This window comes from Phascolarctos cinereus, unplaced genomic scaffold (assembly GCF_003287225.1).
Source record: "Phascolarctos cinereus isolate Bilbo 61053 unplaced genomic scaffold, phaCin_HiC Scaffold_5;HRSCAF=322, whole genome shotgun sequence".
Taxonomy (NCBI): Eukaryota; Metazoa; Chordata; class Mammalia; order Diprotodontia; family Phascolarctidae; genus Phascolarctos; species Phascolarctos cinereus.
The window spans coordinates 91,750,804-91,768,646 of NW_027555958.1; the positions used below are offsets into that span (position 1 = coordinate 91,750,804).

The following is a 17,843-nucleotide window of genomic DNA, read 5'->3' on the forward strand; positions in this document are numbered from 1 at the left end:
GAAACATTATAAACTTGAATACTGAAACAAATACAAAATAAGAAAAGAAAAAAAGCATGCCATGTGCACAGCAGAACATAAGAAAGGATTCAAAATATATAGCAATAAATTTCCATTTCAAGAAAGCCTATACAGTAAATACTACACATTGTGTCAAGCATCCTATATTTTTAAAAAGAACCCTTGTTAAATCTAGACATCAACAGACTTTCTTCACAAATGTTCAAAGGTCCTTTGGGGGACTGTATTACTAGATTTTTCTCCTTATAAGACCAAGCTCTAGGAACCTTTGGATTTTTAAGATTTAAATAAGCCCTTGGGGACCAGTGACCATGACAATGGAATTGTTTTGCTTTGCTGCTTTTAGACTTCTGGCTCAGATCTTCAAGAGAGGCATTGAATTAAAAAAAGATTTTTTTGTCTTCATTTTAACTTTGTAAGTTTCCAGTCAGTCTTTCCTCCCCTTCACAAGAACTTAGAGAGGAATAGGGAGGAGGCAGGAAAATTTCAATAATAATAATTCATATTCATGATACTTTCTAGTTTATGAAATTATTTCCTCCCATCAACTCTGCAAGGTAGCTAGTCAAGTATTATTATTCCCAATTTACAGCCAAGGAAACTGAAACTCAAAAAGATGAAATAAAAATAATATTATTAATAATAATAAAAATAGATAACATTTATATGGTGCTTAGTGGTTTGTAAAGTCTATAAATATCTCATTAGACATGTGCAAAGTCAAAGGGCTAGTCAGCAGCAGAACATGGACTCAACAGGTCCTACTATATACTATTGCTGCACTAGATGGGAACTGAGGAGAGGGTTAATAGAAACAAAAATTGAAAGCAGGGATAGCCAAAGAGTTGCCATTACAAGTTCTTCCAGTTTTCAAGTCAACTCACGTTGCAAAGGACTCATGATGGAAAATGCTATCCATATCCAGAGAAAGAATTACGGAGTTTGAATGTAGATTGAATCATATTATTTTCTCTCTTTTTTTTCTTCCTCATGTTGTTTCCCTTTGTTCTGATTCTTCTTTCACAACATGACTAATATGGAAATATGTTTAATATGATTGTATATGTATAGCTTGTATCAGATTACATGCCATCTTGGGGAGGGGGAAAATTTTAGGAATCAAAATCTTATAAAAGTGAATGTTGAAAACAAAATGAATTAATATTTTTTAGAAAAAAGTTCCCAGAGTAGTAGGGTAACACAGCAGATGTGAGCCTAGTCAACAACATTTTGGTTTTTTTTTTCAGTGGGTATAAATGGACTTTCCCCAGACTGATGACCTTATGAATAACAGGATTTTGTTTGTACTTCTCTGGGTCCAAGTCCAAGTTCATTTGCCCAGTCATTTGCTCACTGTGTGGCTTTCCAGAAGTCACTCAGCCTATCTGGGTATCAGTAATATGAGGGATGATGTTTAAACAACGTCCCAGGACCACTCTGGGAATTGATCTGTTTTGACATAAATAATATAATGCATTATGGGCACTGTGTAACCTGTTAAAGACTATATACATGCCATCTATTGTGCAGTATAGGTATTTGTGTGACAGGTATAAGTCAACTATGGCACATTTTCAGTGATGGGAAAAGGGATATACCATAAGATATATACGATCAGAAAAGGCAGTGGGCTAATCATGGACTGAGATCAAGATATACGGATAAGCAGCTCAAGTGTGGTACTGATATTCACAACATGTTTAAAAAGAAAAAACCTTGGGAAGAGTCTTCAGTAGTTCTATTTTAAAAAAGAACCCTATGGGAGAATATAGACAAGGATTATACAAGATGAGAAGGCATGGATGAGTGACATTAGTGGAAAGAATTGCCTGCATAGCTGAGATCATAGATCCACTAAAATATTAAAGTTATTTGTACATATGCTTTATCTTCCATACTTGATTATGAGGTCCCTCAAAATTGGAACCATGTTTTCTTCAGTATTATATGCCCCAACAACACCTATCATGGTGCCCTAGAACATAGTAGGTCCTCAAATTTTATCAAGTAAATTCAGTTTTGTCCATTGAAACCATAGACAACTTATCCTACATAAAATACTATATATATGGGTTAGAAAACAAATAGATATGCACATGTATACATACACAAATATATACATATGTATATTATGGAGGGAGAGAGAGAGAGCATTCAACATAAGCCATCTGTCCTACTTTAGAGAATTACTTCTAAATATCTAAGTACAAATCATTAAACCTGACTAGCACCCATGTTATTTACCAATTTCAGTAGCCACACTTCTCTCCACACAGGTTCAAGGAGAGTCACTCACCTGACAAATGTGGGGTATAGTTCTGCGTTCACTAAACAAATCATCTGAATTACAGTAGTAATTCCCAACCTGCTAAGACATGCCAAAGTCACTTTTAACCAGTGAATATCTGGAAAGAAAATACAAACAAATTGTTTGAAATGTGAGCAGGGACTCTGTGTGCCCTTTGGGTTATGTTAAGAAACCATATTCATCAGGTTTTACTATGAACACTTCATAACCGGTTCAGAGAATCTAAGGATCCATGAACTAAGAAATGACTTCCTTGATTTCTTCAGCAAAATTTTCCTACTGATTCAAAGCTGCTAGGTGGTACATTGGACATTGTTGGATATGAAGCCTAAAAGACCTGAGTTCAAAAAATACATTATCAATGATTTACAAGCTTGTGTGCTTGTGTAGGAACTACAATTTTGTAGAGACCTTAACATGAGTCAAATGTGGTGTTTCTAGAGGAAGCTATAAATAGAGACACCAGCTTCGGTTTCCTTACCTATAATATGAGGATGGTAACAGCACCTACCTCTTAGGGTTGTTGTAAAGACCAAATGAGATAATGTATATGAATAATAATAATAAATCAATATATTAATTATGCTAATTGTAATGATTTATTGTATTAATAAATTATAACAAAAATGATAAACAATAAATTATTATCATTATTATCAGGACTCAAGTGCCAAGTAGCCCTGGGACTATGGTCAAACTCATAAGATGTAGAGAGGACACCAGACATTATTTTGCCTTGGCCCTAGCGACCCACTGCTGACATAAAACTTGATTCATTCTGCTCAAGGCTTCATTTGAGAGAGGAAATGGTGTCAGAGAAATTTCTTTACTCTGTTAAATTCAGTGCACTCTAACTTCATCTGTCTTCTTTCCTCTGCTTTCTATCCAGGAAGAAATTTAATTAACAAATCAAGGGCTTGAGAACTCTTGATTGGAACTAGACAAGGACCCAAAACAGCAACCCACTATATCTCATATGCCAGAAATAAGATGTTTAAAATCTAGAATCTATAGAATATATCTATATATATTTATTTAGAAAGTCTAGACTATATCATCTAGAACTGAAAACTCCCTGAATCCTTAATAAAAGTACAACCAATGTACTAGAGAAGTAAACAACTCTAGAAGCAGATTCTCTTCTCTGTTACAGAGTTCCCTAATGTGTATTAAGTTCTAAACCTACACTAATTTGTCACCTAGGACATTAAGGGCCACCAGGGCATCATGCACCATCTTAACTAACCTTTGTCTTTTCCCCAGCACCTAGCACAGTACCTGCACACAGTAAGTACTGAGTAAATGTTTGTGTAAAATCCAAGTATTACACTTTCCAAAAAGAGAACTACAATGCCTGCAGAATGATGACATAGGGAAAATCAGTCCCTAATTTTCACAGAGGGTTTTAATCTCATTCCACTACTTCTGTTTGGGTAATCACCATTCCAGGACACCCTCTGCTCTGTTTCCTCTCTTTGTGGTGTCTTGCAGATAGGAGGTGCTTACTAAATGCTTATTGAATTGTTTCCTTCAACTTTTTTTAAAAGGGAGAGAAGAAGGGAATTTGTGGCTTTTTAAGGGAAGGAAAGGGGAATAAGCATTTATAAAATGCCTACTATATGCCAGGCACTGTGCTAAGTGCTTTACAAGTATTATCTCATTTGATCCTCACAACAACTCTGGGAGGTAAATGCTGTCATTTTCCCCATTTACAGTTGAGGAAACTGAGGCAAACAAGGTTAAAGACTTACCTAGGATTACATAGCCAGTGAGGCTAAATTTGAACTCAGGTCTTTCTGACACTAGGCCCAATGCTCTGCACCACCTAGCTGCCACAGAAAGGCTTGAAATTGAATTGGACTAAATTCCTCCACCTCCAAGTCTACCTTTTTTTTTTTTGTCTAGGCCTTTGATATCATTAGTATAGGGAGCTTTGGTCAGAAAATTCTCCTACCACACAATCAGCATCTGCTCTATACTTTTAGCATTAGTGTCTGTGGCATCAGGATCACATAGGCATTATATGTTCAGAGGCAGGATTTGAACCAGGTCTTTCTCACTCTAAGGCCAGCTTTCTATTTACTATGCCACACTGCTTCTCAACGCCAGGATAACCAAGACAATATTGTTCTCAAGAACTCAAATTTTATGGGGCAGTTTCTAGAATACTATTCACAGAAACTATGTCAAATGACCCAAGGTGTTAATAGGTCCAGTAAACAGTTCATGAAAAATTATAAATTTATCTTGATGTTTATTTGAAAGAATTAGAATTGGCAAAGAATGTGGGAGGAGGTTTATTTGCTGTACTTAAAGTTGGGAAGAATTCTCCTGGCTCTATTTAGCTTGGATCACAACAGCATGTGAGATATTGCACATTACTTTGTCTCTGTTCTAGTTCCAGAAGCTTATCAAAGATAGAACATGATTCCCCAAAATGGACAAATGGGGCGATAATGAAAACAGACAACTCACCATCCGGAATAAATATCAAAATAAGACAAACTACCCCTCCAATAAAATTTGAGGTAGCCAAAGGATAGCGGCGGCCAACACGATCAATGGTGAAGATGATGATGAAGGAAGCTGGGAATTCAACCAGAGAGGAGTACAAGAAATCCAGGTGAAGGTTAACAGCTGTGGCCCCCATGTACATAATGATACCCTGATAAAGCACAGAGCCTGAGAACCTGAACAAAAAAGATGCTCCATATTAAAGTTAGGCTTCTGGAAATTTTCGATGAGAAATTCGTGGTCTTTGTTTTTTAAGGGAAGAAATAGGGAATCAGCATTCATGGAGCACCTACTGTGCACCATGCAATGTGCTAAGCATTTCACAAAATGATCTCATTTGATCCTCACAATGACCCTGTCTGGTAGGTGCTATTATTATCCCCATTTTACAGTTAAGGAAACTGAGGCAGACAGCAGTTAAGTGACTTGCCCAAGGTCACATAGCTCTCTTTTATCCTACAGCATTTGCATCCATATTTGTGGTGAATGAGACAGTAGGCTCTAGTCTATGGCATATAGATTTATTATAGAAACAGGTAAGATACTCTGAGCATTAGGGAATTAAGGGAATTAGGGAATTAACATTAAGGAAATTTACCAGGTTATTGCAGGGAGAACTGTATCTGTTTTTTAAAATGTTGTTTGGTTACATAGATACACACAAAGATATATACATACACAAATATATATATATATATATATATATATACTTATTCATGCGTACATATATGCACATATACACACATACATATGTTGATTATAGTAAACCTGATAGAAGATTTTCATCAAGAGAAAAATAAATGTGATTTCCAAGTAACCAAATTTCACATCACCTCCAAGAAAAATCGAGATTCCTATTTTTAAATCTCTCTATTTTGGAAGAAAAAATACCTAAAACTAAGATCTTGGGAATGTCCAGAAAAGCTCAGAAAATCAAATTCTTTAGGACCTAGACTAACTTCTACCTCATGCAAAAGAGTCATGGGAAGGAGGAGGAGGCAAAGGGTTCGTCACGACCTAACTCAGGGCTAACAGCAGGAGCCATGACAGGTGAATCTGCCGTTCAGTTGAGCGACGGCAGCTCAACACAAAGATGAAGTATAGCTATCCCTTCCACATCTCAACTTTCCCTGTCATGGTTTCAGTGTTTCTCAGGTCAGCATAAAAAAATCAAATGGGAATTTGGGGGGAGTTTTGCAAAAACCACAGATGATGACACAGAAGGCCAGCAGACACAGAAAAAGTATTTTTACTTAACATTGACCTATATATAGCCTATACCCAAATACTTAGCCTAAATTTTACAATAAGGCACTGTAAACACCCCATAAAAGAAAAATTCAGACTTCTTCTCTGGTACAGAGGGCTAAAAAATTTTACATGGATTTTCCAGATCATGGGGGCACTGCACCCCTAGCCCCCACAATGTAGAAGGGATAATTATGCTGATCAGGAAATGGAAAGGAAAGACTGTGGTTCTGACTAAGACTTCAGGGTCGGCTGTAACCCACTGTAAGACAGAGGCAGCAATGGTGGACATAACAGGCAGAAAGATGCCCAGAACTGCCCCACAGAATCTTCTAAGTTTTTTTGCTAGCTCTTCAAGTGGGTATCGAAGAACACATTAAGGGAAAATGCTAGGAAGAAAGTCTCCTCTTGAGCATAAATAAGCTACTTAAATACCATAAACATATTCCTCTGAATATTAGTCTTCATCTGAACTTAGTGAGAGCTCACAACAAAGTCAATGTTACTAAAAGAGTTCATTTTGCTAACAGAAAGTTGTTCATGGTCTTGAATTCTCTCCCAAAGCCTCCCAAGGTTACAGACTTCCAGAGATGCACAAAACTGAGCTTATTCTTCTCCCTACCTCTCACCCCATACTTTCATCAAAAAACAAAAACAAAAACAAAAACCTGCTCCGCTTTCTGGTTTTACCATTTTCGCTGAGTGGTACCAGCATTAATTGTATCACCCATGCTGGAAATCATGGCTTCTGAAAATCTCTACTCCTCATCCCCATAACTTTCCAAATCAAAATATTCTTTATTGGCCACCATTCTTCTCTATGTGCTGTTTCCCCCTCTTAGAATATAAGCACTTTGAGGGTAGGGACTCTTAAGTTTGTTTTTGTCTCCCCCATGGTTAGCACAGTGTTTGGTACATGTTTACATACTTAATAAATGCAGTTTCATTCATTCATTCATTCATTCTTCTAGCAACTTGTGGTTCCAGTAAAGAATTCAGGCTCTTGGCCTCTCATCCTTTACTTTCATCACATGACCAGCTCTTCTGCTTTCACTTCACTGATAACATTTTTTACTCCATTTCTTCTTTGATTTTCCTCATTGGTTATATATTGCAGCCAGCTTACACCAACCATTTGCCCCTCCATTACTCTGTGCATTACTGGGCAACTATTCCGTCCATGAAAAACAGTGGGATCAACACATTTGAAAAGGTAGATTTTAAAAAGTTCTACATTGTCAACACAGAAAAATGCAAGATCACCAAGTTCCTTACAGGCAGGGCCTCTCATTCCTATCTTCTTGGCTTAGCACAATGCCTGGCATGCTTGGACACCAGACTGACCACGTCTAGTTCAGGAACTTGAACTTTTGACAAGTTGGCTTTTAAAGCTGTTGATAACCTGGCCCAACCCTACCTTTCCAGCCTTCTTACATCTCACTCCCCTCCACATACTCTTGAAATCCAGTGACACTGGCCTCTTGGCTGTTCCATTAACAAGACACTCATCTCCTGACTCAGGACATTTTCACTGGTGTCTCCCATGCATTCTCCCTCCTTATCTCTGCCTCCTGACTTCTCTGGTTTCCTTCAACTAACTAAAATCCCCTCTTCTACTCTTTCCTGATCCCCCCTTAATTCTAATGCTTTCCTTTGGGGATTATCTCTAGTTAATCCTGTACATAACTTATTTGTATACAGTTGTTGGCATTTTGTCTCCCACTTTAGACTGTGAGTGCCTTATAAACTGGGACTGTCTTTTGCCTTTCTTTGTATCCGCAGGGCTTAGCACAGTGCCTGCCATATAGTAGTCACTTGACAAATCTGTATTGATTGATTGACTGTATTTATTATTTGTGCATAGCTGTTTGCAGGTTGCTCCCCAATTAGACTGCGAGTTCCTTGAGAGCAGGGACCGGGGTTTTTTTTTTGGTGGGGGGGGATGTTACGGGGTGTTTTTTTTCCATTCCTAATATTTAGCACAGTACCTGGCACATAGCAAGTGCTTAATAAATGCCATTCAATTTGACTTAGAGGGTAGCAACACACATAGCCAGAGAGGCTAGGGATCTAGAAGCAGAGGAATACAGTAAAGAGTGGGAAAACCCATTGACTTGGACTCAGTTCCCTCAAGGGAAGCTATCACATCCATGAAGCCCCTCCAGGGAACGACGTGCATTGAGCAACCAACCCCAGGTGAAAGAGGGCTGAGCAGAAGAATTTCTGGGAACAAACCAGAGCCAGTGCCAAGGAGCAGGAGCAAAAGAGAGAATCGTGATATGGAAGATCAGATTCTCAGTGGTGCAATGAATTCTGTAGACTAAGCCCCGAGGGAGAGTGGAGGGCAGATTACCTCTATGTTGACCCTGAGTGCTTTTCCACACAGGTTACATATATAACCCACATATTTTGCCCACCGAAATGTGAGTGTATTTCCTCTTGTTCACTACTTACAGACTGTGTAGAAAAACTCATTACTGTAATCTTTGTTAGAATAATTCATACATACAACTTACCAAATCAGCACTTAGCTTTCTCTTCTTCAGTCTGGAGCATTCTACTCCCCATATCCTGCTCCCAAAGGGTCATTCCAACCATGAACACTTTGGGTTGAAAACTTTAGAACTTTGCCTTACCAGATGTACATCAGAATGAAAGTATGTTTCCTCATCTGGGGGGTTCGGAATAGGTCTCCGAAGGAAGGACTTAGCTTTTCTGTATCATCATCGTCTTCAAGAGAGAGGGTCTAGGAAAGAGACATATTATCAGCTCAGGATAGAAGACTCCTTCCAGAAATCAAAAGATCGCAATTTAGATGGCTTAGGAGTGGGGCAAGTTTCAAACCTTTCTCTGATTGGCCCAAGGACCTTTACTCCACCAGGGAAATGCTCCAAATTATCCACCCTGGGAGGCCAGTACAACACACTGCTTGTACTCAACAGGAAATATACTCATTGGCTTTGGAAATTTCAAGGCAAGAACTCAAATGTGAAGCAAATCTACAACACACACATAGGCTATAAGTAGATGACAGCTTTATACTCCTAGCCCCATCATCTCCTTTTTCCCTGTCTCTATTACCTTGATATTGGAGGCAGATAGGTAGCTCAGTGGATAGAGAACTGGACCTGGAGTTAGGAACAGTAGAAGTCAAATCTGGCCTCATGCACTTACTAGTTGGGCAATCCTGGGCAAGTCACTTAATCTCTGTTTGCCTTAATCCTCTAGAGCAGGAAATGGCAAACCACTCCAGTATCTTTGCCAAGAAAACCCCATGAACAATAGAGTCCATGGGTTCATGAAGAGTTAGACATAACTGAACAACAATTACCTTGAGATTAGCAGGCAGCTGTTTCCCATTCTTTTGAGCAATGTGTTCCATTATCTTTATTGCTTTGGCGTTTTTCTTCTGTGATAACAGCCACCGAGGAGATTCGGGCACACACCTGTAGTTATAATCAATGATTTATTAAAAGTAATAATAGGATTTTTTTTTTGGAGGGAGGAGAGAAAATAGGCCTGTGATTTTATTGTTATGGGGGATTGCCATTGAAGAAATTCTCTCTACCAAAGAAAATTGATAGCTGTTCTGCAACTAATAATCTTAAATCAGAGAATTCTTCACCTTTTATTTTTGTCATGGACCCCTATGGCAGTCTTTGGATCTCTTCTCAGAATAATGTTTTTGAATAATTGAAATAAACACTAAAGTTCATTTAGATGTTAGCAAAAATAAAGATGTAATTTTAAAAATCATCCAGCTTCACAAACCCCCTGAAATCTATCCATAGTGGGTCCTTGCCTCCCAGGTTAAGACCTACTGTCTTAGAGAACTACCTCAGGCATTGAGAGGGCCAAACAGTCAGAATGCCAGAGGCACACAGTATAATAATCTACTTTGCTATTATAAAGAGGGAGCACACATGAGACCCTAAGACAACTCCACTGAGCAAGCATTTACTAGGGGCTTACTCCATGGAGATGTAAAGATGAAAGACAACATCTTCTGTTGACTCAATGATCTGAGATAGTCTAATGGGTGTGGGGTTAAAGTATGACTAGAACCCAAATAAAGTAGGCCATAACTTAGAGTGGGATGGATGCAAAGGAGATCCTCTCAAACTAGATATATCTCATAGGAGGTGAGGAGGAAGGGAATAAATATTTCTATAATGCCTGCTATGTGCTGGACACTGTGCTAAGTGCTTTCTGCAAATATTATCTCCTTGGAGCCTCACAACAACCTTCTCAGGCTGATGCTAGAATATTAGCCCCTCAGGGGTAGAGATTCATTCATTTTTGTCTTTGAGTCTCTAGAATGGTGCCTGGAATACCTAGAATAATGTTTAAAACACTATCCCTAGAAAATAGGGATTTTTAATACATTTTAATAATATGGTGAATACATTTTAAAATATGGTAAATTAAATTCGATTAAGAATAAAGAGGAGACCAATGTATCTCTTGGTTAAGAGGCAGTTTGGTATAACGCATAGGGCTCTGCACATGGAATTAGGAAGACCTGAGTTCAGATCGCACTTTGGACACTTACTGTGTATCCTCAGTTATATCCCTCTCTGACCTGCGCCATCCTCATCTGTAAAAGAAGGGTACAATTCTAAGGTACCTTCTAGCTCTCAATCTGTGATGCTCTGGCAAACCAGATTTGAGAAGCGAATGAAGAGGCATGAGTGGAGGATATATACATTATTCTTTCCAGGACTTTCACAGCAATTATGAAACTTCAAAATTGCAAGAGACTTCAGAGGTCATGTAGTCTAACCCATCCTGGAACAGTAATCCCTCCTCCATCACCTACAAGTGGTATTAGGAAGTCTTTACCTGGCAACAAGCCTAAATGTCAATTCCACCCACTGTGCCCTGTTCTGCCTCTGAGACCCAGTGGAGCAGGTATAGTGCCTCTGCCAGGTGATAGCTCCAAAAATAAAAGATTCTATTCTATCGCCCCTAAGTCTTCTCTTTTCCAGGCAAAACTACCATTTCCTTCAACAGGTCCTCATGTGCTGGGAAGCCAAGGCTCTTTCACCCTCCTGCTTGCCTTCCTCCAGTCAGTCGATCAGTTCCCTTCCTAAAATGTGGGGACCAGAACTGAACACATTGCTCCAGCTGTGCCAGATGGTGGGCAGAGTGTAGCAGGACAATGATCTCCCAGGCAGTGAAGCAAAAGGAGGGATAATAAGAAAGAGCTTGAGCCCATCAATGAGTCAAAGAAAGGGGTTTTTTCAAGTATCTAGAATGGGATGAGGGAGAGGGGGAAAAACAGAGAGACACAGTGACAGACAGACAGAAACAAAGAGAAAGAAAAGGAGAGAGAGACAGAGATAGAGATAGAGAGAGAGAGAGAAAACTCACATGGATTAGGCCCAGATCAAAGTTGTATCGCTTCAGTACATTCCCAACCTCTCCCCCTGACCCTGCAAGCCCTGAATTGTTCAAATAGACTGCAGAAGCAGGTCTATTATAATCATTTACCAGCTTTGGCTCAGTCTTAGGCTTCTTGGCAGGAAAAAAATATATATCCTTTCTTAACCTCTTTCCTTTAATCTTTTATTTAGGGAGAAGCTGCGGAGTGGCTCAGAGCACTAGACCTGAAGTCAGAAAGACCTGAGTTCAAATTTAGCCTTCAACACTTAAGATGTGTGAACCTGAGCAAGTCACTTAACCCTGTTTGCCTCAATTTCCTCATCTGTAAAATGAGCTGGAGAAGGAAATGGCAACCCACTCCAGTTATCTTTGCCAAGAAAACCCCAAATGGGGTCAAGAAGACTCAGACATGACTGAACAAGAGTTTGTATTGTAGCCTATATTGAGTAGGCAGTTCTTGGAGTTTATTCTGCTAGGGAGGGACATGGTCAGAACAGTACTTCAGGAGAATCATCTTGTCAGCTATGTCAATGATGGCTTGGAGAAGGTAGACTTGAGGAAATTGGACCATTCTGGAAGCCATCAAACTGACCCTGGGAGAGATGCTGAGGACCTAAATTAGGGCTGTGTCTTCATGAGTAAAGAGAAGAAGATAAAGGTCAGAAATACTGTGGAGGTAGAAACAACAAGGCTTGGTTCTGGTCTCTTAGCGGTATTTGGCCCACGTATGATTGGCACCTGATTAGATACATGGAGTGAGAGTGAGGAGTTAAGATGGCTCCAGAGTCATGAACCGAGGTGACTTGGAAAGAGAGTTCTTCCCTTGAAAGAAATGGAGAAATACAATGGAAGTATAGATTTGGGGAAAAGGACAATGCAGCTCCTAACACATCTGCCCCGTTCATCCCGTGTGAGTTGCTCTATTGCCATTGAAAATGAAAAGGAGGAAGGCAGTACTTACCAGTAATAGAGCAGAAAGAAGAAGGTTGGTAGAGTAACAGTCAGCTGTAGCCATCGCCAATGGGGAATAACATAAGCAATTCCTGAGAGCATCACGAGGCCAACTGCAAAACTCATCTGGAAGAGAATACCCACGGTTCTTCTGTATGCTGCACCAACGAATTCTGTGACTAGAATAGAGACAATTTGTTGTTGTTCAGTCATTTTCAGTCATGTCCAACTCTTCATGACCCCGTTTGGCATTTTCTTGGCAAAGATATGGGAGTAATTTGCCATTTCCTTCTCCAGCTCATTTTACACATGAGGAAACTGAGGAAAACAGGGTTAAGTGACTTGTCCAGGGTCACACAGTCAGATAATCACCAATGCAGATTATAATCAATAGGAAAATACTAGGCCCTCTGCTTTCAGAAGCCTTGGGGTTCTGCAATATTTATTTATTTGTTTGTTTGTTTGTTTCCTCAAAGTAGGATCATAGATCACCTCTTCCTAAGAGGCCTGAAATTTTTCCAAATGTCAGCATGCTAAACTGAATTTCCAGGAAGTGGCAAACCCCTGTATCTCCTTCCCTAGAAAAGTACACAAAGTATGGATTATCTCCCATCCTTTTCCACCTAGAAAATGATTCATGCCTGCTAGTGTCATCCAGCCTTGGATTGCAGCTGGAAAAAGTGAATCTACTTCAGCTGTTTCCCTTCCCCAAAGCCTTGCTGAGTTCGAGAAACACTACTATGCTGGCTGCTAGGTGGTACAACAGATAAAGCACTAGGCCTCGGGTCAGGAAGACCTAAGTTCAAATCCAGCCTCAGACACTTACTAGCTGTGTGACCCTAGGTAAGTCGCTTAACCCTGTTTGCCTCAGTTTCCCCATCTTTAAAATGAGCTGGAACAGGAAATGGCAAACCACTCCAGTATCTTTGACAAGAAAGCCCCAGATGGGATCACAAAGAGTCAGACCCAACTAAAAATGACTGAATAACAACAAATAGCACAGGATTTTAAGTCAGAGGACCTGAATTCGAATCTAACTCCTAATCACTTACTACCTGTGTGACTTTGGGCATGTCACTTAACCTCCCTGGGCCTCAGTTTCCTCATAGATAAAATGAAGGCACTGGACCTAATGGCCTCTAAAATCCTTTCCAGCTCTCAATCTATGATCCCATAAAGTCTTACAAGTTGGGGGTTTCCCTCTCAATCTTCGAAGTAAACTTGAAAAGTATTATTATATAGCATTCTTCAGATATTTATCCATTCCTCAGTTTTTTTAGGAGGGGTCTTGCTCTCTTTAACAATATTCCTTCCCTTTATCTCCTTCTATGTCTCCATCCCCAAATACCATAAAAATGTACAGAGGTTAAGTGACTTACCCAAGGCCACACAGATAGTAAGTGTGTGCAGCTGGATTCAAACTCATGTTTTTTCCAGTGTTCACCTTCCCCCACATCCACCCCTCAGATTATGCTAAACAGGAGCTCTTTCTACATCCCTCATCAATATCAACAACAATAACCTCTCTGGCCTTGTCTCAAATTTGTCATGTCCCCTAACTACTGTCCTGATTTGAGTTGATGGAACCATGAATAATTACTCAAGATGTATGCAGAGGCCCAGCTTCCCTTGCTGACCAGTCCTTGCAGAAAACGAAAAATGAGCATAGATGCATAGTTGGGTGAGATGGCCATGAGGACTCCAGAGAGAGAAGTGATGAAGATTGTAATTAAGAGACACACTTTGCGACCAAACCTGCAGAGAAACAAACACAATGATGAAATCAAGACCAAGACAAAAGATTTTTGAAAACTGAAGCAAGGGCAATATGACTGACCATAACAGAATGTGTGAACAGAGCTGACAGAACAGAGCTCTATAGGATGTTGTGGTTTTGTCCAGAAAAGGTGCATTAGACTTATTGAGAAAATCATTGCTTTGCTCTGCTCTCAGTGCTATTTGGCCCATTGAAAAGGTACATAATCAAAACCATATTGTTACCATGAAAAGAGTGCTGAACCTGGAATCCTAGCTCTGCCATTCACTACTATCCATGAAACCACTAAAATCAATGAGATATATATGATATGCATTTGTGATATATGATATGTAATATATGATATATGATACATATAGTGATATACACATGTGTGTACATACACATTCATGTGCACATATATACATGTCCCATCCCAAAGAAACCAGGAATGCATTTTAGTTAGTTTTCTATGACTGCCACGAACCCAGATGATTGGGGCACAAGGAGTGGCCTGGGGATTTTTTTCTTGTCCATTTCCGCTATATTTATGTGTGTGTTGCCTACCTCATTAGATTGTAAGCTAAGGGCAGGGACTGTCTTTTGCCTCTTTTTGTATCCCCAGGTATTTTGACCACAAGACCTAGTGGTGCTTAATAAATGCTTATTGACTGACAGATTTCATCAGCATAGTTTGCTAACAAAGTTTAGCTACTTGGCTGTATCCCCAGAATCTCTGGGAGGTGCTGGGGGCACAGAAAGGTTAACCTTGGTCCACAAATACTCAGCTAGTATTAGATAGGCTCAAACCCAGGTCTTTTTGATGCCAAGACTGACTCCCTATCCTTGACAGTGTCATTGTGTCTTTTCATAAGGGATGTCAGCGGGAAATGTATCATCAGAAACGAGGGTGGGTTAGTTATGTGGCAATTTAATTCAATTCAAAGAAATGTTATTAAGCAACTATTATGTCTGAGGCATCTGGAGACATGATGACTAAACCAAGCCAGTCCTTGAAGGAGTTTACACTCTTCTGGAATAAGGGATAATGAAAGGATGGACCAAGCTTGCACTAGTATCCCAGAAATGTGACAGACTCAGGAATATCTCCCCATGTTGAGTAGGACCCCCCCCTTTAAAAGTCCCCCAGGATGAGGTTGCAACCTATGCCAGTATAGGGGCAGGTATCCAAACCAAAGTGGTACTATAGAGAAAATACTGGACTCAGAAGTTTGTCAGTCAGATGTTTTTCAGTCATGTCTAATTCTTCATGACCCCATTTGGGGTTTTCTTGGCAAAGATGCTGGAATGGTTTGCCATTTCCTTTTCTAGCTTATTTTACAGATAAAGAAACTGAGGCAAATAGGGTTAAGTGACTTACCCAGGGTCACACAGCTAGTAAGTGTCTAAGGCCAGATTTGAACTCAGGAAAAGAAGTTGTCCTGACTAGCTAGATATAGTCTGATATGTATTCTTTTTTAATCTTGTCCTAAGCATGCAACTAGCTGGCACAGTGGATAGAGCAGTGGACCTAGAGTCCACTGTGATGTGGCCTGCGATATTTTTTTTTTATTAGTGGTATGACCCTGGGCAAGTCATTTAACATGTCTATGTCAGGTTTTTCCTCTGTAAAATGGGAGTAATAACGGCACCTACTTCTGATAATTGTTGTGAGGATCAAATGAAATAATATTTGGGTTTTTTTAAATCTTATCCTAAATAAAATTGTTTTTAATTATATCTTATGGTCCATGAATATTCCATTTCCTTCTAGTCCCAGGCCTGGACAGCCAACCTGGTTTGAGTTAGTCCTAGCCTAGAATAAAAGCCCTTTATTAACTATGAGGCACTATATTATAAAAAATATAATTCATTATATTTTTTATATTATAGTGACTTCAAATCTATTTTCAAGTCCACTGACTTCAAATCCATTATTTTTTTCCAATACTCCATCAACTCCACTATTTCTGTTTAAAACATAGCAGCCACAAATTCTTGAATTCAGGAACTAAGTCAAATTTCTTGTGTATTTCTTTATAGCATCTAGGACGGTTCTAAGAAGCAAATATTTTTTTAACTGAATCAGGAAATTAAAGCATCTACATACCTGTCTGCCATATAGCCAGTTCCCACAGAGCCAAGAAAGAATCCCACATTTACACAGGATTGGAACAAGTCTACCTTCCAGGAATCTGCACATACCAGGTTAAACTGAGGAGACAAACCGTTGTTAGAAGAAATACGATTCCAAAGAAATGAAAACCATTTTGTAACCCAGAACTCACACAAAGCCAACCTGTTAACACATCATTCACATATCTTGTGGGTTCCATTGTTATCTTCATCCTTCTTCTCTCTTTGTCACTAGCGTTTGTTGGTGGTGGTGATATTATAAAATGTTTCTTTAAGAATTTCCCTGCTTCAACCATTCTGTAGAGCAATTTGGAACTATGCCCAAAGAATTATAAAACCATACAAACCTTTGACCTAGCAATATCACTACGAAGTCTGTATCCCAAAAGAGATTAAAAAAAAAAACAGAAAGGAAAATGACCCATATGTACAAAAATATCTATAGCAGATCTTTTCTAGGGGCATAGAATAAGAAATTGAGGAGGTGCCCATTAACTGGGAAATGGCTGAACAAAGTGTGGTGTGTGATTATGATAGAAATGATGAGCAGGATGTTCTCAGAAACACCTGGAAAGACTTACATGAGCTGACATAAAATGAAATGTACTGTTTACAAAGTAACAGCAATATTGAAAGATGATCAGCTATGAAATGACTAAGCTATTCCCAGCAATGCAATGATCCAAGACAACTCTGAAGGACTTACAATGAAAAATGCTATCCATTCCCAGATAAAGAACTGAGGGTGTTAGAATACAGATTGAAGCATACTTTTTTCTACTTTATTTTTCTTGTTGTTGTTGTTGTTGATGATGTTTTAGCCTATGTCTACTTTCACAACATGACTATTATGGAAATGTTTTGCATGACTACACATATATGCCCTATATTGAATTACTTACCTTCTCAGTGTGGGAGAGGAGGGGGAAGGAGTAAGGGAGAAAATTTGGAACTCAAAGTTTTAAAACATTAGTGTTAAGGGGCAGTTAGGTGGACAGTAGATAGATCACCGGCCCTGAAGTCAGGAGGACCTGAGTTCAAATACAGCCTCAGACCAAACACTTGACACTTACTAGCTATGTGACCCTGGGCAAGTCGCTTAACCCCAATTGCCTAAAAAAAAATGAATGTTAAAAATTGTTTTTACATGTAACTGAGGAAAAATAAAATACTAATTTTTTTTTAATTTTAGAAAGAATTTCTCTGTTTCTAGCATGCCTCATGTTGTGTTTGCCAGACCTGATATTTTCCACAAGATTTTGAATTGGAAGGAATCTTAGCAATCCTCTAACCCAACCCTGTCATTTTACAGATGAAGAAATCGAACCCCAGAAAAGCAAAGGGACCTTCCCAGGATGACATAACTAGTAAGGGCCGAACCAGGTTTTAAGCCCAGGTCCTCTGACTCCAAAATCATTGACCTTTCCACTATGTCATACAGCTTATCATGAAGGAAGCACTTTATTTTCCAAATGTGTTATCAGAGATGGAAGGACATAGTGTCCTTATTAGAAAAAGCAAGAA

General features: G+C 39.2%; 1 protein-coding gene across 1 annotated transcript in view; it reads right to left on the bottom strand.

The window, feature by feature from the left end:
• LOC110208613 (solute carrier family 22 member 1-like) overlaps positions 1–17,843 on the bottom strand; it is a 47,277-nt gene that overhangs the window by 13,022 nt on the left and 16,412 nt on the right. The window contains exons 2-8 of the mRNA XM_020986737.2: positions 16,294–16,397; positions 14,028–14,182; positions 12,438–12,606; positions 9,423–9,537; positions 8,728–8,837; positions 4,805–5,019; positions 2,318–2,426 (exon numbers count right to left, since the gene is read on the bottom strand). Coding sequence (XP_020842396.1) covers positions 2,318–2,426; positions 4,805–5,019; positions 8,728–8,837; positions 9,423–9,537; positions 12,438–12,606; positions 14,028–14,182; positions 16,294–16,397 — 977 coding nt within the window. The remainder of the gene's footprint in view (positions 1–2,317; positions 2,427–4,804; positions 5,020–8,727; positions 8,838–9,422; positions 9,538–12,437; positions 12,607–14,027; positions 14,183–16,293; positions 16,398–17,843) is intronic.